The sequence below is a fragment of the Lutjanus erythropterus genome, chromosome 17 (assembly GCF_056507025.1).
Source record: "Lutjanus erythropterus isolate fLutEry1 chromosome 17, fLutEry1.hap2, whole genome shotgun sequence".
NCBI lineage: Eukaryota > Metazoa > Chordata > Actinopteri > Lutjaniformes > Lutjanidae > Lutjanus > Lutjanus erythropterus.
Genome location: NC_139333.1, coordinates 926726 through 948708, shown reverse-complemented (window position 1 = coordinate 948708; position 21983 = coordinate 926726). Strand labels below are relative to the sequence as shown.

Sequence of the window (21983 nt, the reverse complement as noted above, 5' to 3'; positions counted from 1 at the left end):
AACAATTTGAAAATTCAAACATTTTATAGCTACTTTGCAAACAATATAAACCTTTTTTAAACTTTAGTGAGTTAGCAAACAATATATTGATTGATTTTAGCTAACTAAGAAATCATTTGGCAGCGTCTGTTAACTTTCTAGCTAGTAAACAGTCTAATGTTTGGTAAGACGGTAGGCTACGTCCCAACAGCACTCAGATTTCTTTTTAATTAATTAACTGATTTAACATAAAGTCACAGAACATGTATTTACTAAACTGAGATTTGTTTTTAATCTTAAATTTAAGTCTGTATTTACTAATTTTAAACCTAGTTTTGTTAAACTCTGACTAGAAGTAATCCTAGAATAAATTAATCTTTGTTGGTGCAGCTCAGTAAATTAGTTGATTTGTTATTATTTGGGTGACTGAAGATGAAATGGGTCCAACTGAAAGTATTAAATGATTAACTATTTTCTATCATATAACTATTATTGATTCAGTCAGACTTGATCAGTTTCATGTTAATCTGAATGACTTTATAAAAGGTTGTTTAATCCAACAATCATATCATTCTATTTTAATATTAATCCGTCTGTAAAGGTGAAGTTTGTACTTGAGTAAATGTATTTAGTTACTTGTCAGCAGTGTGTGCAGACCTGAGCTGGCGGGATCGGTGAGGCCTCATTGGCTCGTGGACAGAAAGGTTTCTGGTTTCTGCTCTGTGCGTCCGGAGGTGTCGGAGGAATCTGCTGCAGCAGCCGGACTCTGACTGGCAGGCCGAGCCGCTGCGGCGGTCGGAGGACGCCGTGTGGGAGGGTGTGAACCAACTGGAATCTCACACCACCGCTGGCAGGGAGTTTTCCCGCTGGAGCGCTGGAAGCATTTCGGCGCGTCGGTCCAAGCCACAGGATCGCTGCTCGCCGGCCCGCGCTGCTGAAGGACTTGGCTCCGGACACAACGAGCCCGTCAGTGAGAACGCACATCCAGTTAGTGAGCTGCTGCTACAGAACACAAACAGCAGAGGAACGTTTCAGGAACGTGACCTCAGAAATCAGAACCTCATCTGTCCTCCATTATTAGAACCAACAACACAGTTTGAACAAAACTTTTGAGGCCCAAACTTTTTAAAATCATCCCCAGATCACAAAAGTGTCTTTGACTTTTTCTCTGATCAATATTTCAGATTAACAGTGGATCAAATAATCAGTTGTAATAATGTAATCTACGACATCAACATTCAACAAACTAACGGCTCCACAGTTTCAGTTCAGTTTTACTTCACATCGACTGCAGACTCACAGTCAGAGTCTAACAGACCAGGACAAAGTCCACACATTCTGTCCTCAAGTACAAGTACAGATACTTGAGTAAAAAGTAGAAGTACTGATTCAACTTTACTGCAGTAAAAGGAAAAAACTGCAAACTCTGAAATGTCCTCAAAGTATAAAAGTAAAAAGTTGTCCTCTGTCCAGTACGTCTTGTCACATCGATTTCATCTTTTTTGTCTTTTACGTCATTTTTCATCTCGTTACGTCTTTATTGTCTCGTTATGTTATTTCATTTTCTTCTTAAGTCTTGTTGTGTCTTGTTACATGTTTTATGTTGTTTTTGTCTTGTTTTTTTTCATTTTTGTCTTTTTGTGTCTCTTACATTGTTTCCATCTTGTTATGTCTTTGTCGTCTTGTTCTGTCTTCTTCTGTTTTTAAACTGGAAGTTACAGAGATTAAAAAAAAAAAAAAAAAAAAGTCAGCTGCAACATCAGATACGTTTCCGTTTCCTGCTCCCATATTTTCATGGTAAATAAGTGATAATTACCGAGTAAGACAGAAAGTTGAGAGAAATGATCCACAGATTACCTCCAGCAGTTTTTGATAATTACAAAACAACAGATTTTAAATTTCTCTGAATTTACCCTCAGATTTCATGGTGATTTATCAGGTACTTACCGTGAAATTTGAGGGTAATTTCTTCAAAATACTTGGTAATTACCACCTATTTACCATGAAAGTATGAGGCCTGGAGACTGAAGTGTTATCTGATACTGCAGTTAACTGTGACATTCTGGCTTTAATATAATTTATATGTTGCTTCCAACATAGTTTATGTATTATTACTCTGAGAAATGTAATGTCTGATGTTCTTTCAGTGTCAACGTCATTTATGATGAGTTTGCTGTTTGAGTTTGTGAACAATTGACTGAAAATTCTAAATTTATTTTTACTTAAGTTCAGTTTTAGTTTATTAGAATCCAGCCACCTCTTTAACATTTCCAATTCTTTCCCCACTCTGTCCAAAAGTTTTACATTATCACCACAACAAAATAGTGTCATCTGCAAATAATCACATTTTTCTGTCATATATGTTGTTAATATTAATTTTATTTATTACTTATTTATAATTATTTCTTTATGAGATTGAAAAAGCTCAGAGATCCTCTCCAGACCTGAACTAAACTATCTGTCCACCGTCTCTTTAGAGTCAAAGTGACATTAGGAGACAGGACGGGCCGCGGTTAGCTGCTCAGCATGCTAACTCCTGTACATATCTCTGCAACATGAGACAGAGACGTCTTTGACATGAGGTCAGCACATTCTGTTGATAAACTTTAGAATATTTTAAATGAAAAAACTCTCTCAGTCCCTGAAAACCTCCTGAATGTGGGACGTTTTAAGGTGGATTTATTGGACATTTAAGGGATGAAATATTGTTGTGGATGTTTTGGTTGACAGTGAGCAGGAAAAACATCTGGTGAAACATCTGTATTCCACAGCGAGTCTTGTCTTTCCAGAGAGAACGAGGAGGTGAAGATAATGTATTCCTCTGCTTTTCTTTGAAATGATAATTCTGCTGCAGAGAGAAGAACGAAGGCGGCGCCGAAACCTGAGCCTGATAAACTCCTGTGTGTGTGTGTGTGTGCGTGTGTGTGTGTGTGTGTGTGTGTGTGTGTGTGTGTGTGTGTGTGTGTGTGACCTGTCCCTGCCACCTTGAAGCCTTCTCACCCAAATGGACCGTCCAAATTGCTCTGGTTGTCTCACCATCAAAGCTCGAACTTGCGGGCTGACCGACATAAACAACAAACCGCTCTCAGTTTTGATCTGGTCGGGTCACGAACGCAGCGGCCGGCGTGTTTGTGCTTCACCCTGGGAGGCCCTCTGATTCACCATTAAGATTAAGCTAACGCCGTACGTTAACATCAGAGAGGGGACAAACGCACGCCGGATTGGACGAGTCACTGATCCACTGCGCCGGGCCGCGTTCTGGAAAATCAAAGGAAAGTGTGATTCAAAACATGTGGAGGGAAAAACACAGCGTCCGTCTTTTGATGATAAGTGAACGTGATCGCTGGACTCGAACATGACGTGATGTTTTTGTCCGATTCAGCAGCAGGACTGAGAGGCTTCTGCAGGTTAAATTTAAAACCTTTTTAACCACAGAATGTTTTTAAGGTCTGTTTCATGGTCGCACCGGCCAAAATATGAAAAGTATGATGGAAAACACACACGGGACGGATTGTTGTCGAGCGCGAGGACGTCAGGATGAGAATCAGCACGTCAAACTAAAGACCTCGAAGAAAGGGACGATTTTAGTGGTGGGAAAATGTAGGTTTTTACAGACTTTGTTTCCTGCAGTCTGGTGACGTTTTTAAAGAAAATTGAAAATAACTAAATATAAATGCACATTTTTGCAAACAGATGCCTGCAGACGACAGTCTGACACCAGACGCACTCTGCAGGTGTAAGTCCTGTCACTGGCTGCGGTATCACAGCGTCATGTGATGTTTCCAAAGTCCCCAGGAAACAAGAACCTCAGAGCTGCAACCTACACGCCGAAAACAGCAAATTAACACCTGAGCGGCTAACAGTACCGACACGAACGAGCTAACAGCTGTTAGCTTTTCTTTTGTGGTGATGTAATCATTTTAATACCAGAGCTCAACTCCCGACATGTAAATGATCCACCAAAACAACCAACACCTCAACACTATTTTGCAGCAACACCATCGCTGCATCCTGGGCTTTAGCTCCGCCCCCAATATGTTTGTGATTGGTTTAAAGAAATGCAAACAAGCAGGCAGACAGTTGCTTTATTATTATCATTGTTGTAGATGGGGAGAAATACAAGCCATGAAAAACTGGAGCATCCCGGGAAAATCGTGACGCTTGTTAAGTATTCCCCCTAGTCACATGTAATCTATTACTCTCCAAGCCTTCAGTTAGGGTTAGTAAAAATGTGGATTATTAGCAGATTACAGTTTTAAAATAAAGAACAGTATCCTACCATGCACAGTGAACACACAGCTGACAATTCATTATAAAGACCTCTGGAGAAAAAATGATTCACTGGGTGGAAATTTCAGCATTTTTGTCTTTAAATCAATCAATTAATCAATAAACTGTGTACAACAAATGAAGGAACAGCTGCCAGATTGATCAGTGGTTGAAAAATATGTCCAAATGTGTGTTTGGACATATTTTTCAATTGACAAGATTAGAACTTGAATCTGTAAAATGGCATTAATAAAATCAAAAATGCAGTTTGATATAATGGAAAGCTTTAATATTTTATTATTGCCTTGAGATCTGTGGGCGTCTGCAGACGCTGGCGGGACCTCAGGGCTCAGCAGTGACTTTTCCTGGAACCTGAAAGTCCTCGAGGTCTCCAGATCCATCTCAGCGTGACCGCGATTCCCCCGTGGTCCTGATACGGACGTGAAGGATGAAAGGTTTACAAAGAGACAGGAAGTCTTATCAGAGCCGCCGACTTCCCCTCCACAGAGATATGACAGTTTAACGGCGCCCGTCACACACTGTCACATCAGCGGGCCAGAAAATTACCCACAAACTCCTTTTCAACAGCAGACAGGAGGAGGAGGAGGAGGAGGAGGAGGAGGTCGGGAGTAGAAGAAGAAAACAAACTGGTGATTTAGAGACTGAATCTTGTTGCACAGAGTTTGGAGGAACGTCTGTGTTCTGTCTGGATCCTGCAGGTTTCACAGTTACGACAGTAAATCCTTCACGCGTCGTCCAGCTGACGCTCTGATCTGCAGCTTCAGGCTCCCGTCACAGGAAAATGTTGTTCATGTTGTTTCTGTTTCACTGTTTTTCTTTTTCATTCCTGTCGGTTCTGACAGCACGAGAGAAAACATGATCCCACGAGCTGTAAATAAAACCTCCGGTGTGACACTTTTATTATGTTTTATGTCTAAATTTACCGACAATAAAATACAATAATTAGAATAATGGAATGATACTAATGTTAAATCAAAGACTTTGTTCTGGAGCTGAGAACAAACTCAAGCGATCAATATTTAAACAGCTGTGTGGTCCGTCGTCCTCAGAACCAATCCAACCATCCTTTGAGGTGGTCCTCCATGTTGTGGCGGTGAAGGTTTGTTGGCAGCTGTTCTCGCCAACCGTTCAAGCAACTGGGTTGGGTTCAAACGTCCCCAACCACTAATCACTAATTCATTGTTGCGTCTTGTTACGTCTTTTTACGTTGTCTTTGTCTTTTGTCACCGCTGCTCTGAAGCCACATGTGGCTCTTTTGCCCCTCTCTTTACATTTAAATTTGATTTATTTTATTTATTTGACTTGGTAAAGAGTCCCACATTGTCCGCTGGTTTGCCTGATCTGGTCACCTGACCTGCAGTGTCTGTGTTTGGATGGATCTCCGGTAGAGTTTCATTTGTTGGAGACAAATACGAGCACTTTGTGTTAAAGTCTGAGATCAAATAAGAATCACTGAGTTACTGACAAAAAGTGTTACTACCGTCCCAGGTCTCCCCTACCACTGTTACCATATCCAACTAAAACCACCTTAACTCAAACTAACAGTTTACTGCCGCTAATCATCATCACCTTGTCTGTGTGTGTGTGTGTGTGTGTGTGTGTGTGTGTGTGTGTGTGTGTGTGTGTGTGTGTGTTCGGAGGGAGTTGTGGCTCAGTCTGGAGGCTGGTCTGTGTGTCATCAGACGGGGGGAGCGGGTTTACATCACCGCCCTGCTGGAGCTTCAGCTTCAGTCTGCAGGAGGAGCGGAGGAGGAGCAGCAACATGCGGGCTGAGAGCAGCGAGCTGCGGGGCTCCGAGCCGTCTGACCGGGACCTGCTGACCGGGGAAGCTCAGGGCTGAGTCCGACCCGGGTCATGAACTGTGGGGTGAACCCGTCTGCTGCTCCCTGTCTGTCTGTCTGCCTGTCTGTCTCTGGTCTGACCGCAGCCTCTGTCTGAAAGTTGGTGAAGTTTTGGAGCGTGACGCGCGGCGGTGCGTCTGCTGCGCGCTCTTGGATACGTTTGGATACGTTTCCTCTCAGGACTCGGAGGGAAACCCCGCGGGTCGCGTTCCGTTCAGGATTACCTGTAAACTCTGTGAGATGGATCACTCCTGTTACTTCCTGGCTGTGGTGATGCTCGCGCTCTCTCTGGGCTTCAGGATCGAGGAGGGCACGTGCCAGCACTACTACCTCCTCCGTCCGATCCCCAGTGACACTCTGCCCGTAGTGGACCTAAAGGAGGACCCGGACCCGGTGCTGGACCCCCGGGAGAAGGACCTGAACGAGACGGAGCTGAGGAGCGCGCTGGGCAGCCACTTCGACCCGCTCTTCATGTCCGTGTCCGCGCCGGAGGAGCGGTACGCGGGGGCCGAGGAGCTGAGCGAGGCGGAGCTGCGGCTGAAGCTCTCCGGGTCGATGCCCAAAGAGATCCGGGCCATGGAGTTCGACGTCCAGCACGGCAGGAAGCAGAAGCCGAGCAAGAAGCTCCGGCGGCGGCTGCAGCTGTGGCTGTGGTCGTACGCCCTCTGCCCGGTGGTTCACGCGTGGAACGACCTGGGCAGCAGGTTCTGGCCGCGGTACGTGAAGGTGGGCAGCTGCTACAATAAGCGCTCCTGTTCGGTCCCTGAGGGGATGGTGTGCAAACCCGCCAAATCGACTCATTTCACCATCCTGCGATGGCGCTGCCTGCAGAAAAAGGCCGGACTGAAATGCGCCTGGATACCTGTTCAGTACCCCGTCATCTCAGAGTGCAAGTGTTCCTGCCAGAACTGAGAACCAGGGGCGAGAACCACAACTGAGAACCGAGGAGTCATTCAGACTTTAATGATTCTTTTCAGACACGAGCAGGAACACTGACCGATTTTTACAATTCAGACTCGGAACGAGTCAGAAAGAACTTTTTTGTTTTTACATGGAAGTGAAGAACTTTACAAATGATGAGTTAAAAAAATCACTTTATTTAAGTGACGTCAGACTTAAATTCGTATTCACTGAACACAAAGAAAACACGTTGAGAAAACTCAAATTCAAGACGATGCTTTTCTAAATATTTGAGCTTTAAGTCAAACTCAAACTCTTTACTTCTTAAATAAACTCAAAAAAGTTTTGCCGACCTAAAACCTTTTGATGAGATAAATGCTTTGAGTTTATTTAAAAACTTAAGAGTCTGATTCAAAACTGAGTTTGAAAAATTCGTTTCTTCAACTTTTGTTAGAAGATTTAGAAGCTCAAAGAAACAGTGAGCTGTAGACCAGGTTTTTCATCAGCAACAAAACGTACCGACATTTCAAATTCATTTATTTCAAACCTTAACATCTGAGTTGGGTTCAAAAATTTCGTGAAGATAGTCAACTTCAAATTATTTGAGTTTTCTCAACTTTTTTTTACGGGTTTGCTTCAAGAGAGAAAATTTGAACTCGGATTTGAAGAGTTAAAATGAGACTAAAAAAAGTTGAGGAAACTCATATTTTTGAGTTTTGAGTCAAACTCAAACTCTTGAGTTTGGTGGAAAAAGTTTTGCCGATTTAAACACTTAAGGTGAGATAATTTAATTTTCTTCTGCAGATAAACTTGAATTTTTGAGTTTTAGAAACCAAAAACAAACAAACAAATAAATAAATTAGAAAAAAAAATCTGTATTTGAAAAGTTGAGCTGTGAAGCAGGTTTGTAAACTCAAAGATTCAAGTTTATCTGAAAAAGGAAAGTAAATTATCTCAAATGAAGATTATAGATCAGCAGAACGTTGAGATTATTTCAGAATTTAAGAGTCTGAGTTTCACTTAATGCTCAAAACTTTAGTGACGACCTTGAAATCATGAATTCTGTCGATGTGTTTTATGGCGCACGCAGCGAGACGTCAGACTGACGAGACGTAAAACTTGTTCTCTTGCAAGTAAGTAAAGAAATAATGATTTAAAAAATCCACTTTATGTCAATCAGATTTTTAAAAACATTCGCTGCACAAAAATAAGTTGAAAAAACAAAATTTCAAGACGGCAGATTTTAATCAAACTCAAATCTTAAGTTTTGAAATGAACTCAAAAATGTTGAGCTGAGATAAATTACTTTTCTTCTTTAGATCAACTTGAATCTTTGAGTTTTAGAAACAGCGACTGTGAAGCAGGTTTTTCCATTTTTAATGTGCTTGAAAATTCAATAGTTTCAACTGAAAATATTAAATTATTAACCAATATTCACTTTAATGAGTTTACTCAGCAACAATTTTTGAAATTCAGATTTTTTTAGTTTCTAAAACTCAAAAATTGATGTTTATTTAAAGAAGAAAAGTAAATTATCTCAACTGAAGATTACATGTCTGAAAAAAAACTTTAAGTAATTTCAAAACTTAAATGTTTGTGTTTGATTCAAAACTCAAAAGTTTAGTGATACTTATCTAAAGTTTATTTTTTACATTATTTCATGTTCATCGAACCAAATCTTTAACAAAACCAAAGTCAAGTTGAAGAGGCTCAAATTAATTACATTTTCTAAAGTTCTGACTCAAATTCGACTGTTAAGTTTTGAAATAAACTTAAAAAAAAATGCAGAAAAGTAAATTATCTCAACAAAAGATAAAAGATCAGAAAAACTTTGACGATTCTTTACAAACAGCAACATGAAACCATGTTTATGATTTATGAGTCAGAAAAAGCAAATAATGACTAAAAAGATCATTTTATTTCAAACAGACTTTTTAAAGTCTTCTTCACTGAACACAAAGAAAAAATTCAAGGCGACTTTTCTTTAAATACTTTTAATTTATTTATCAAAAAACTGTGCACAAGTTTTTAAATACAGAATTTTGGGGAGTAAAACTCAACGATTTAATTTTAGCTAAACAAGAAAAGTAAAATATCTGAACTAAAGATAAAAGGTTGGCAAAACTTTTTTGAGTTTGTTTCAAAACTCTGAGTTTGATTTAAAGGCACAATATGCATCATTTTCCTAAAACATGGTGTACAGACGGATATGAACAGGATCTCTGTCAGTTCTCTGTCTGTAGTTTCTTATTTCTTCAGTATTTTGCTGCTTCGCCAACAGAAACGTTGGTGTTTAACGTCCCGCCATCTTTCTGGTGCGTTTATGAACCTTTAAAATTCAGATTTAGTGAAGACGGATGTCTTGAGATTAAAACTTTCCTCATCTTTTTTACAGTGTGAGTTAATAAAAAACACTTTATTTCAAATGAAATCATCTTTTCTCTGCTGTGTTGATCTCAGATCAGCAGATTGAACATGAGAGTCGATGACGTGTTGAAAATGGGCATTTTCTTTTCTTTGCAGCACTGCTCAGTGTCAGAATGTATATTTGATGTATATGTTGTTGTTTTTACTATTTTATGACAGAACTTTGTATAAAAATGAAGGTCAGTATTATTAATATAATCAAATCTACTGTATTTGTTAAATGTATCATGATTGTATCTGTTTATATTTATGATGGAGAATCTGAAGATATTTTTCTGAGATTAAAATTAAAATTTATGAACCTCTGAGGAGAAAAATGAAGAATCTGAAACTGATTGGCGACACAAATGTGACACGTTAAAGACAGAAATCATTCATACAGACTGAATATTATTATTATGATTATTATCATTATTATAATTGTTCAAAATGTTTGAATCTCATCTTCAGATGCTGTAAAATAAAAAGGGACAGTTGGTCTGTAAACACATGAGCGAGACTCTGTGTCACTTTATCAGTTCAAGACTTAAATTTATTCTCAAAGAGCTTCACAAACCGTGAAAGTACTAATATAACAGAGTAAAAATACTCTATTACATGCATTTAAAATGTTACTTAAAGTATGTGAGTGTTATCAGGAAAATGAACTCAAAGTATTCAAAGATGTCGCCTGTGACTGTTTTATTATATCTGCTAAGATCACATGACGGATTTGTTGGGAGAAATATTCAGATCCTTTACTCGAGTAAAAGTACCAATACTACAACATAAAAATACTTAATTACATGAAAAAGTCCTGATCTTTAAGTAAAAGTATTGACTGATTCTGACTCTGTGAGATTGTTCAGACTGATGCGTTCATGTCACAGCAGTGTTTTACTGTTGGAGCGCCTCCAGGTGGAGACAGACTGAACTACTTTATGTACAGTTACTGAGTTTAGTCTGAAACAGTTCTACTTCAAAATATATTTATGAAAAGTTGTGGCTGGATGGAAATTTAACAAGACTGAAACTCTGAAGTCCGAGTGCAAGTGAATGCAGCACATAATTTAATGATTCTAGGCTCAGTGATGAGTTCATGTTCAATGAAAAGCTGCGTGGTGAGTTCACTGACAACAGACTTCAGTTTTATTCTGACCAGAAGAAGCTGCTGCTGATTTTTAATGAATTATACGCAACCCCCCCCCCCCCCCCCCAGGACTTTGGCGGGAGACAGACGAGTTCTGTTACTCTGAGACATCTCGCTCTTTGTGTCTCACCAACGTGGATCTTCAGAGAGAACCAGAACCAGGACCACGGAGGACTGGGCTGTCAATTCTCAGATCTATGTCTGGTGAGTTTGATCCTTTTTGAGTTTTGCAATGCATTGTGGTTCCTAACTTTAATTTTTGCATTTTGAGTGGAGGACATTTTGTCCATTTTTGGTTTTTTGGACAGTTCAGTTGGACTCATCAGGATGAATAGGGACAGTTCTCTGGTGGACGTTACCACTGATTTCTGTATGAACATAATGTGGACACGAGGTTGTTTTCTAAATAAACTGTGTTTGTATTTGTTTAAGGTTCCATTTCATATGTTCCTTTGTTCCAGACAGGAGAACCTGAACACTAAGTTTGTTTTATGTGGTTCTCTCTGGACGTTCTCATAACGTCACGTTCCACCTCAGCAGGTCAGACGACGACCGACTGATGGGAGATTTTTGAGACTAATTTTAAAGAGGAAAAATTCACTGATTAACGATAAATAAAAATCCATGTGCACCGATATGATGATGCAAACAGACTGTCACCAGTATATATATATATATATATATATGTATATATATATATATATATATATATATATATATATATATATATATTATTGTGTTAAATGTTAAATAATTTAACACATGCATTGTCAAACAATTGTAAAAATGAACCCTGACAAAATAAGAATAAATAAAAAAAAAAGCTACAGAAACATAATCATCATTGTTCAGTATAAATTCATTTCTGGATATTTAAAAATTTCCCCATTTTTCTGAATATAATTCAGAAGTGAAAATGCTGATTATCGTGGCTGATAATCACTTCCTGTCTGAGCCACACACACACACTCACACACACACACACACACACTCACACACACACACAGCAGTGATGGAGCTGTGAGGACAAACTGTGGACAGGTTTTGACAGGTAGGACGAGTGGGAGAAGTCGGATGTCACACCGAGACGTTTCAAGGTTTTCACTGTGGTGCGAGGAGACAGCCGGCATCTGCAGCCGCCCACCGCCAGAACCGACTGCCGCCAGGACCCGCCCACACACACACACACACACACACACACACACACACACACACACACATTGTTTCACATCCTCCGTCTCTCCTCATTCATCTGAATCCTGCTGGAGGAAAAGTCAGCAGAGCCGAAGCTGTCAGGCTTCTGCACAGTAGAACACAGCAGAACATAGTGGAACACAGTGGAACACCTCTCCTTCATCCTAACACAGAAATAAATAACACGAAGAAGAAGTTTTTAATGAATAACTGCCACAGAAACTAAATTACAGATTCATCTTATTGACCTTCAGGAGCAGCTCTGAGAAGAAACTGATAAAACAAATATCAACAGTCCACACTGTCAAGAACCCCAGTATCAACACTAAAAATCCTAGAGAACCCCAATTTCAATGCAAAAATCTTAGACAACTCAAATTACAAGACCCCAGAATGTTGAGAACCACAATATCAACGCTTTAAATCATAGAGAACCGTAATATCAACACACCAAAATGTCAAGAACCCCAGTGACAAAACGAGTTTTGGTGAGAACAGATTGCAAATTCAGAATCCTGGTGGAGGTTCTTGAGCTCACTGATGGAACTCTGCAGGGTGAGACAGCCTCTGACACAGTAGAACTCTACTGCGTCAGCAGCAGGTCTTTGTCTTTGTCTTAGACGTTCTTCGACTGGACTGCAGAACTGTGAACGCCTTTAAAAAGCAGCTTTAAGACCTGTCCCGTCTTTCTGTGTCATTTCTGTCATCTGTTGACCTGACAGCGTGACAGACCAATCAGTTAGCGTGTTAGCGTCTCCTGGTCCTGGTCCTGGTCCAGGTCCAGGTCCTGGTCCTGGTCCTGACGGGGTTAACAGGCTGCAGGTCTGTGGTGTTGGTTCAGCAGCAGACTGGTGACAGTCTGGACGTCTTTGTAGACTCAGACAGACTCTCACACACTGATGTTAGCTCATCCTGCTGACGTCACGTCCACTGTGTGTGTGTGTGTGTGTGTGTGTGTGTGTGTGTGTGTGTGTGTGTGTGTGTGTGTGCATTCACAGTATGGAGTGTAATTCACTCAAGTACTGTACTTAACTTGTCCTTTTTGTTTACATGAACCTGCTCATTGTGTTCATGACAATAAAGTTAAGTTGAATAGTTACAGTGTGCAGACAGGTGAAGAGGCCAGCAGGTGGCAGCGGTGTGTTACTGTCTGTCAGTGTGACAACGTGCGTTTTATCTGTGGTGATGAAGTATTCAGATACTTTACTACAGTAAAAGTACTCAAGTAATACCATACAGTGAAAATACTCTTACAAGTAAAATGTTTCTTCAGTAAAATTAAAGTTCTGTAGTGTTTCCAAGAACCGCAGTAACAACACTGCATGTAACGTAAAGAACCTCATCATCAATGCTAAAAGTCATGGAGAACCTCAATATCACCTCTAAAAAACCTAACGAGGCCCAATAACAACACTCTAAAATGTCAGGAACCCAAATTTTGACGCTTACTTGAGTAAATGTACTTAGTTACATTCCACATCTTATCTCTGAGTGGAAAATTCATCTTCAGGTCAAATATAAACTGCAAAAATGACTGTAAACTGAGACTGTGACGGCTGCGTGTGTGTGTGTGTGTGTGTGTGTGTGTGTGTGTGTGTGTGTGTGTGTGTGTGTGTGTGTGTGTGTGTGTTGGGGGTTACACTGCCCCACACTGTTCACACTGTTTATACATACCAGTGTGCTGTGAGGCTCCTGTGTCGCAGCTTGTTTACTCAAACTTATTTTGGGAAAATTCCACCTCTCTGCACGACTGTGGCCATAAATCACTGAATCTGCAGCTTTGTGGGATGATAGCTTCTGTCACACACACACACACACACACACACACACACACACACACACACACACACACACACACACACACTCTGACCTGCAGACGTCACCTGTGTGTGTGAGATGAACGTACATGAATTCACCTCCTGCACAGACGTGTTTTCATATTGTTTTATATCATATTTCATTTCATTCATATTTTGTTTTTAATTTCATTATATTTATCTCACAGCTACAGTTACAGCAAACAGTAATGATGACAGTTATTTTTATTGATATTATTATGTTTATTAGTATTAATTTATTTATTATTAATTTAGTTATTCTTTCCCCTCAAAAAAAAAGAATAAATAAATGAAAAAATCTCCAAAAAAAAAAAAAAAATTAAAAACAGAGTGAGCCCAAGTTTTTGTAGTTTGTGCAGCTGTCAGATGGTGGGAATTATTAGTGTGTGACACATCAAACATTTATTAATGTTAACGTCAAATTTCATTTGGCATTATAAAATAAAAATACAAATTTTTACAAATAATAATAATAATAAAAGTGTTAGTTGGGGTGTTTTGATATGAACGTATGTACCTGGGCCACAAAAAGTTTATTAATAACTTTTATTTGTTGATTTTTTAAAATCTCTTCTTTACCTTTAATCTCAATAACGAGTCTGTCCACAGATTATTGATCTGTTCATTAATCCATTCACTCACACCAATTCTTAATGTTTGTTTGCTTCATTAAGATTAATCTCATTAATCCGTCTGTTAATTCCATTTATTGAACTCTTTGATCAGTTCATTGATCCATATTAATCCTTCATTCATTCATCACTGTTAGGTTTATAAATCCATTTGTTCATACAGATTATTGATCTGTGTTCATCCCGTCTGTTTTGTTTGTCCATCAACACAATCAGCCAATGGAAATCATTTGTTTTTTATGTCGACGCCTCCTCATGTGGTTGAGACAGGAAGTCAGGAACAGAAGATTAGAGATTTTATCTTTTATTATTTTAATATTGGTGTATTTTTGAGGGGGCGGAGAATTTAAATGCATCTAAATCAGTTAATAAAGTTTGTTTTTTTTAAGCGCTGTACATTTCTTATTATTTATCAGACAGACGTGCAGAAACACAGAAGCTTTATTTCCTGTCCAACAGCGCCGCCTGCTGGTGAAGATGAGAACTGCAGCTCATGACGACGTGAATCACACGGCTTCGTTCTTCAGGTATTATTATGGTTTATTTCAAATACCTTCAAAATGGCAGAGAGGCACACAGGCTACAAGGATCTGAAGCTAGTAAGCCAATATGAGCACCAGATAGATATCAGATATCACATGAAAAAAAAACATATTTACAAATATAAATTAACACATATTTTAACTCCAAAAGACACTGTGACGGCAAAATGTATTAAAATGGTATAAAATTGGTAAATATGTGTGACGGTGGAATGTCTCTTCTGAGATGATGAGAAGAGATTAGCTTACATTTATACTGTGTGTAGTGCAAAGAATACTGTCAATAATAATAAAAACTTCAAATGAAAGACAAGATAGTTCACATTTATAACACCTTTGGTCCAAAGAGAACTGAAAGACGAGTACAAAAACCTGGATGGGATGTGTGTATGGATGAAAACTTACTGATCACGGACAGACTTCACTTCTTTTTCTTTTCTTTTTTTGAGTATTTTTCTTAAACATGCTGCCCTGGATAAAGCCACACATTTAGTTTGGATACAGGTCCGACAAGCACAAAATGTCCTACTCAAACTAATCATCGTCACAAGCAGCTGAATGGTGGCAGTGGGCTCGATCGTCTCGACAAAGAAGAACCTGAGGCACTGGAGAGGTGGTGTTTACATCCATCTGTAGGTTTGAAACCCCGTTTTTACACCTTCACATAAAACACCGTCTGTAAACGGAGAGAAGCAGCTCGTTGTGCTCAAACAATTTTCATCAAGAAACATCTAGGGGAACAAACTGACTTGGCAAAATATCTTTACTGAAGGTCTCTCTGTTTGATTTTTCTAGGGTTTTCAGCTGCACCACAGTTATATGATAGGGTGCTGTGACATTAATCCAACGGCACATTATTCCAAAACCCCGGCTGTGTGAGAAATGTCCCGTTACGGCTGCAGGATTAATGGCAAAATGATCAAAATCACAATCTGGCCAAACTCTCAGCCCTCAAATGTGCGTCGCTTTAGATAAAAGTGTCCGCTAAATGAAACTGTGTAACTGAAAGGACAGTTTCTAAATCTCAGAATCAGATCGCAATTTTTTGAAAGAGTAAAAATGTGTGAGAAAACAGCGTTATACTGACATTTGTTCGGTTCAGACCTCAACAAATGTGACATCAACGCGATTTTAGCATCGTGTCCTGCAGCTCTACGTCCCTTTAGACTGAAAACCCGTGTGTTCAACAGCCTGTTACTGTACGTCCCGCTCAGCACTGGAGAAAGGTCTGGCTCCACACGTACATGTTCTCCTATAGGAGAAAAACACCCGGACTTACTTACTTCTTTAAACCAATCACAAACATCTTGGGCGGAGCTACGCCCAGGATGCAGCGACGGTGCTGCTGCAAAATAATGTTGAGGGAGAACTTGTTTTGGTGGAACGTTTTGGAACGTCAGGAGGTGAGCTCTGGTATTAAAATGACTACATCACTGCAAAAGTAAAGCTAACAGCTGTTAGCCTGTTTATGTTTGTACCATTAGCGTCCCAGGTGCTAATCTGCTGTTTTCAGCGTGCAGGTTGCAGCTCAGAGATCGCGTGCACCGCGATACCACGACCAACGGCAGGACTTAAACCTGCAGTGTGTATCTGGTGTGTCACACTACCTGAAAACAAGACGCCAATTGCTCCGTAAATACCAGCATGCAAGGCTGCCCCCTGAAGGCCGTCCACACCAAGAACTTTTAACTCTAAAAATATTGTTTTAAAAATCATTTTAACTCAGTGGATGGTGAAGTCTGGACTGCAGGTTTGTAGTTGTGGTGTCGACTTAGAGAGATTTTTTTGACGGCACTTTATAACTGACAAACCTGTTAATCAGCGAGGCTCAGTTTATGCTTCCTTTACATACAAAAATAGATCTGTCTGTTTGAAATGATGCAGCTATCACTGCCAGCATACCTCCATGCATCCTTTACGTTGGCCTGTATGTTGAGCAAAACATCCACCAGAGGGCGCCGCTCAGAGTCAGAAGTTACCACAAAGAAGAGAGAAACTGGCACCAAACGTCATTTCCAATACTTCGTATCTCACGTCAACTGTTAGCTACACCGACCCCATGATCATATTGTAACTAACTAATGTAACTGACGTACTTACTTAACTTAACCCGAACTACTACATGATTTTTTGTTAAACCTTAACGAGTAGCTTTGGTGCCTAAACCTGACAAAACTGTTGTGTGTGTGTGTGTTAACCACATGTTCGTCACCTGATGTTTGCATGTAAAAATCAAACATATAAAGTTAAAAAAAAAAGTCAAAAACGTGAATTTTTGGAACAGCAGGCCTTCAGAGCAGGAACAGGCTGTCGATCAAAAAGGCTTTCATTCCAGTGGGACGTGTTTTCTGAATGACGAGCTGTCGGAACAACCACTAGTTATCACATGATCAAAACTACCATGGATGAGAGCAGCCAGACATCACGTCTCACAACCACACATCCCTTTGGCGGCTGTAAAAGCAGCCAGTCAGTGTGTGTCGGTGTCAAACTCTTCACCACAGGTTAGTTAACGATGTTACTGACTGAATGACACGTGCAGAGTGTGTCTGTAGATCGTAGAGAATCAGAAAACAGTCTCAGTGACGGTGTACTAAGAAAAAATATGTCCCTACCTTAAAACAGCTGTTTTTAGAATGGAGTTTGGTTTAACAGTTCCAGAACAGCAAAATAAAGCATCTTAACAATCTAAAAAAAATACCTGGAAATTAGGGGTGTCACGATTTCGATTTTTTATCGAAATCGATCGAAATTACGTCATGGTCTCGAGCATCGAAATCAAAGAGAGGATCGACGATCCCCCCCGAGGTGAGGGAGGTGTGGAAAGAGGTAAAAGCACATGACGACGCAGCACATTGTAGCCAACGCTCCTAGTTAGCTAACCTCCAGTCTCTGACACCATGGCAAGTGCAGATAAAGGGGACGCGGCACCACCCAGCTATCCTCACTGAGGTCTGTGGGTTTTTCTGAACGACTGGGAAAATGATGCTGCTGCTGAGTTTTCAGTTTCAGCTCTGAGTGCTCTGCCACAAACCAAATTCCATTCAAAAAAAGTCATATTTTGAGGCGGCAGAGGAGGCCTCAGTGGAAGATATTTCTAATACAAGTTTGTGGATTATTCAGAGCCACTGGGACTTTATCTCTGGTTTAAGGATGCTGCTGTGGAGGGTTTGATTTGTTTACTTCCACTGGACTGAGGTGGAAGAGGCTGAAAGTATCCACGTCTACTTCCATGTCTGTATTCAGATCATCTTGAACTTGAATTTTTCCTTCTCCGGACACAGACTGCTTTTTAATGCGAGGTGTAAACGGGGTTTAAACATCAGGGCTCCTACACAAATACTTGACCAATGAAATTCAGTATTCAGTACGATGTCTCCACTGTGTTTTTGTCCTCTACTACTCACGTAACATCACTGGACGACTGAACCACAGAAGCTGTATCGTCTGTTCGGACAGCAGGAAAATCTCCCAAACTTGTGCATTTCTGAGCGTATAAAGAGCTGAGAATGAGTGAAATCTCTGTAGATAAACTTCGGAGCGGAGTAGGAACCCTGAGAGCTGTTGTAGGAAGTGTTGTAGAACAGTCCGGACGTCCTTCAGTGATTCCGAGAACTGAAGAATCCCACGCTGGTCGGCGACTCCTTCACCGTCACCGTGATGAAGTTGGCCGTGACGTCGGTGACGAACACGTGCTCCAGGAGGCTCCGGGCCGGCCGCCAGTCTGTTTCCGTGTCGGACTCTGTGGCGTCGTTGCCGAGGCTGGGCCTGCTATTGTTGCTGTTGGGGAACAGAACGGCGTCGTGCTCCGATTCGCTGCTGCTCGTCTCGTCTGAGTCGCCGGTGCTGAGCTCATTCAGACTCCGGTTCTGAGAGCTGAGCCCGTGTTTCCTCTCGTCGTGCCGCCCGCCGCCGTTCCCTCGCCCGCAGCTGCTTCCTGCCAGCTTCTTCGTGTCTGCTAACGTTTCCTTCCCTCTGCTCTCTGCGCCGCCACCTGCTGGCAGACCGGAGCGCTGCCCACCAGCTGACGTTCGAGTCTCTTTTAGGACAATGCTGCCGCCGCCGCCGCTCCTTAAGCTCGACCTGGAAGCCGCAGCTCCGGCGCCACTCATGCTGTTGTGGCTGCTGCCGGCCGGTGGCTTGCTGACGCTCTGCAGGTTGAGAGCTCGGAGGCTGAGCGCCTGATTGGCTCGGTCTCGAGGCGTTGGCGAGGATGCCGGTTTGGAAAGGCTGCTGGAGTTCTGCTGCTTGTGTTGAACCAACCCTGTCTGACCTCCGGCACCCTCCTGCCTCCTCGGTCCGAGCGGGGAGCGCTGCACCGCCGGGCCTCCCCCAAAGCTGGCGTGCATACCCACCGACCCCGACCCTCCGCCTTGTTTCAGAGGAGACACCTTGAAGGCGTCTCCCCGACCGCCGCCCGTCTCTGAGATGGAGCGCTTCAGCTCGGACAGAGAGTTCTTACTTTGAGGGGACGGACTGGTTTTGCTGTAGGAGGCGGAGCCTGAGGACGGAGACATGGAGCGACCAGTCCACATGCAGCTGAGGGATCCGGATTTGGAGGAAGAGGTCTGGCAGAAGGAGCTGGAGGAGGTCTGGGAGGTGGAGGAGGCCTCGTCTCTGGATGTCCTGCTCAGACCGGTGTAGGTGAAGCTGGCCGGCTGCAGAGGCTTCTTCACTCCGGGTCGAGGCTCGTCCCTGGGCGGTCGCAGCGCCTGGTGGTGACGTGGAGCTGGTGGAGGAGGAGGAGGAGGCGGAGGAGGAGGAGGAGGAGGAGGTCTGCTCTTCGCTTGTCTTAAAGCCCTCAGGTCCGGGTGGAGCGGCTTCCTCCCGCGCTTCTTCTTGCGCGGAGGATCTGGTTTGGCCAACGTGATCTGAGGCCTCTTCTGGGGGACGGGGTGGACGCGAGGACTCGGCTTCGCCTTCTTCGTCTGTTCTTCATCCTCTGAGGAAGAGGAGGAGGCGGATGATGAAAGGCCCGAGGAGGAAGAGGACGAGGAGCGGCTGTCTTTTGTAGCAGCTGGAGCAGGAGGCTTAAAAGATGAGGAGCAAAATATGATTTCAGTCAGCTTCAGGTTGTCAGAGTCGATTGATCAATCAATTATTTTCTTGTATAATCGCTTAATAGTTGTTTGTTTTAAAACTTAAGAAAATAGTAAAATGGCCCAGATGACGTCCTCAAATGTCTTGTTTTGTCCACAACTTGAGACGAATATATGATCAATATTTTGTGACATTTTATGCACCTAAAAACATGATTGATCAGTAGTTGACAAACAGGTCCAGGTGGAGTTTGTCTGTGCGCTCCACCTGTTTCCATCTATTTTTCAATTGAACAGATTGTGTCAGAGAAAAATTTTCACAATTTTCTGACATTTTATGGCTCAAACATTTAATCAATTAGTGGAGAAAATGACTGAGAGATTTGATTGCTAATAAAAGTAATCATTCCAAGAAAGACTAGAAAAAGGCGCGCCTACGTAAAGATGTGTAAACTATTCATCAGGTCAGTCAATTCGTCCAGATTGTGATTAAGGATTAATTAATGAAGAAAATGAAAATAATTGTTAAATGCAGCCTTAATCCAGAGAACAAGATCTGCAGACTCTTCATTATAATGTCGTCTCATCACACATTTTTCCTTCATCAAAAAAGTTCTGCTCCTGCGACTTGGATTTTGTACTTGGCAATATTGCAATTAAATTTATTCTCTTTTCTTACTTGTATTATGTTATTAACTGCGGCACTGTGGCTCTAGTCTGTGCAGACGAAACGCTGCAGAGAAAAAGACGTACCAGAATCTTCCGCGGACGTCCTCTTGGCCTCTTTCCTTTCTTCTGGAACAGAAGCTCCCTCTCTTGTTCTCTGAAAAAAAATAAAAATAAAATTAAGATTAAAATGATTGATTATACCAATTCAAATACACATTTTATGGACCAAACAACTGATCGATTAGTGGAAAAATGATTGCCAGATTGATCACTAGTTGAAAAATAGGTCCAAACATGTGAAAACAGGCGTTAGTACAAGGGAGGGTAACCCTGCTTAGTACAAATAATTAATCTGAGCATTAGGTTTTACAGTGTCGTTATAATCTGTCACTAACAACTAGCAAATAAAACACACACACTCACCTCTTGTGAAACGCTGCCAGCAGCCTCGGGTCCAAAATATTTTCCTCTGGCTCCCAGCTGTTGTGCCTGAAACGTCAGAAAACTGATTTAACAGCACAGAACATTTTTACAGAAATACAATAAAAATTAAAAATTAAAAATCACAGGACAAGATAAATAAAAAATGTTTTGTGACACTAAACAGCCTGTTCACGTGCAATTTGGTACACAGACAGTGAGTTCTGTTACACGTGACCCCGGCCTCCCCTAAACCAGCTGCACAGCTGACTGATGTTTACTGGTCAAACTGGTTAGTGAGCACGATGATGACCACAGGGTTCTACAGGGTTCTGCAGGATTTGTGTTCTCCCTCTGTGTATGATAATAACAGACAGTGAGTTCTGTTACACGTGACCCCGGTCTCCCCTAACCCAGCTGCACAGATGATGGATGTTTACTGGTCAAACCGGTTAGTGAGCACGATGATGACCACAGGGTTCTACAGGGTTCTAGTTCCCCCTCTGTATGTGAGACAGAGAACAGACGGCGTGTTGTGGCTGCAGGTGGTTCTGTGTGATCAGCTGCTCGGTGTGAAAACGGCTCCGAAAAGCAGAAAAATGGCTGCTGCAGCTCGGTGTGTCCTCGGTGCGTCCATCAGTCAGTGCGTCGGATGAACCCCTCTGTGCGGGGATGAACCCCGCAGCAGCGTGAACCCCGCAGACAGACATGCATTGTTTAGCTGCTGTGTGTGTGTGTGTGTGTGTGTGTGTGTGTGTGTGTGTGTGTGTGTGTGTGTTGTGTTAGCCGCGGCGGCTAGCTGAGAGGCTAACAGGCTACTCACTTAGACGACCATCCTCTCCACTTGACCAGATACTCAAACTTCCCCTGCGGAGGACAGACACACAGACACGGTCAGAGACACTCGGAGACACTCGGACACTCGGTGCGGACAGAGGACACGTCCCCGGCCTCGTCTTACCTTTCTGGGCCGTTTGCTCAGGATACATTCCGCATCAAATACCTGGCCCACTGTGACCCCCTCCATTACTACAGCGGCAGCCCCGCACCACGAGCTGCGAGAGCGATTTTGACCTCAAACGG

At 41.9% G+C, this 21983-nt stretch overlaps 2 protein-coding genes across 2 annotated transcripts; one reads left to right on the top strand and one right to left on the bottom strand.

Annotated features, from left to right (window-relative positions):
- Window positions 1-6013: 6013 nt before the first annotated feature.
- On the top strand, window positions 6014-7205 carry nog3 (noggin 3). Its single transcript, XM_084740964.1, has one exon. It carries the CDS (start codon window positions 6351-6353, stop codon window positions 7020-7022), a length of 672 nt encoding a protein of 223 aa, XP_084597090.1. The 5' UTR covers window positions 6014-6350; the 3' UTR covers window positions 7023-7205.
- A 10595-nt stretch (window positions 7206-17800) lies between these two features.
- On the bottom strand, window positions 17801-21950 carry LOC146311483 (chromobox protein homolog 2-like). Its single transcript, XM_084740846.1, has 5 exons — window positions 21862-21950; window positions 21724-21767; window positions 20904-20969; window positions 20565-20634; window positions 17801-19802 (listed from the first exon to the last, which is right to left on the bottom strand). Exons 1-5 carry the CDS (start codon window positions 21925-21927, stop codon window positions 18372-18374), a joined length of 1677 nt encoding a protein of 558 aa, XP_084596972.1. The 5' UTR covers window positions 21928-21950; the 3' UTR covers window positions 17801-18371.
- Window positions 21951-21983: the final 33 nt, after the last annotated feature.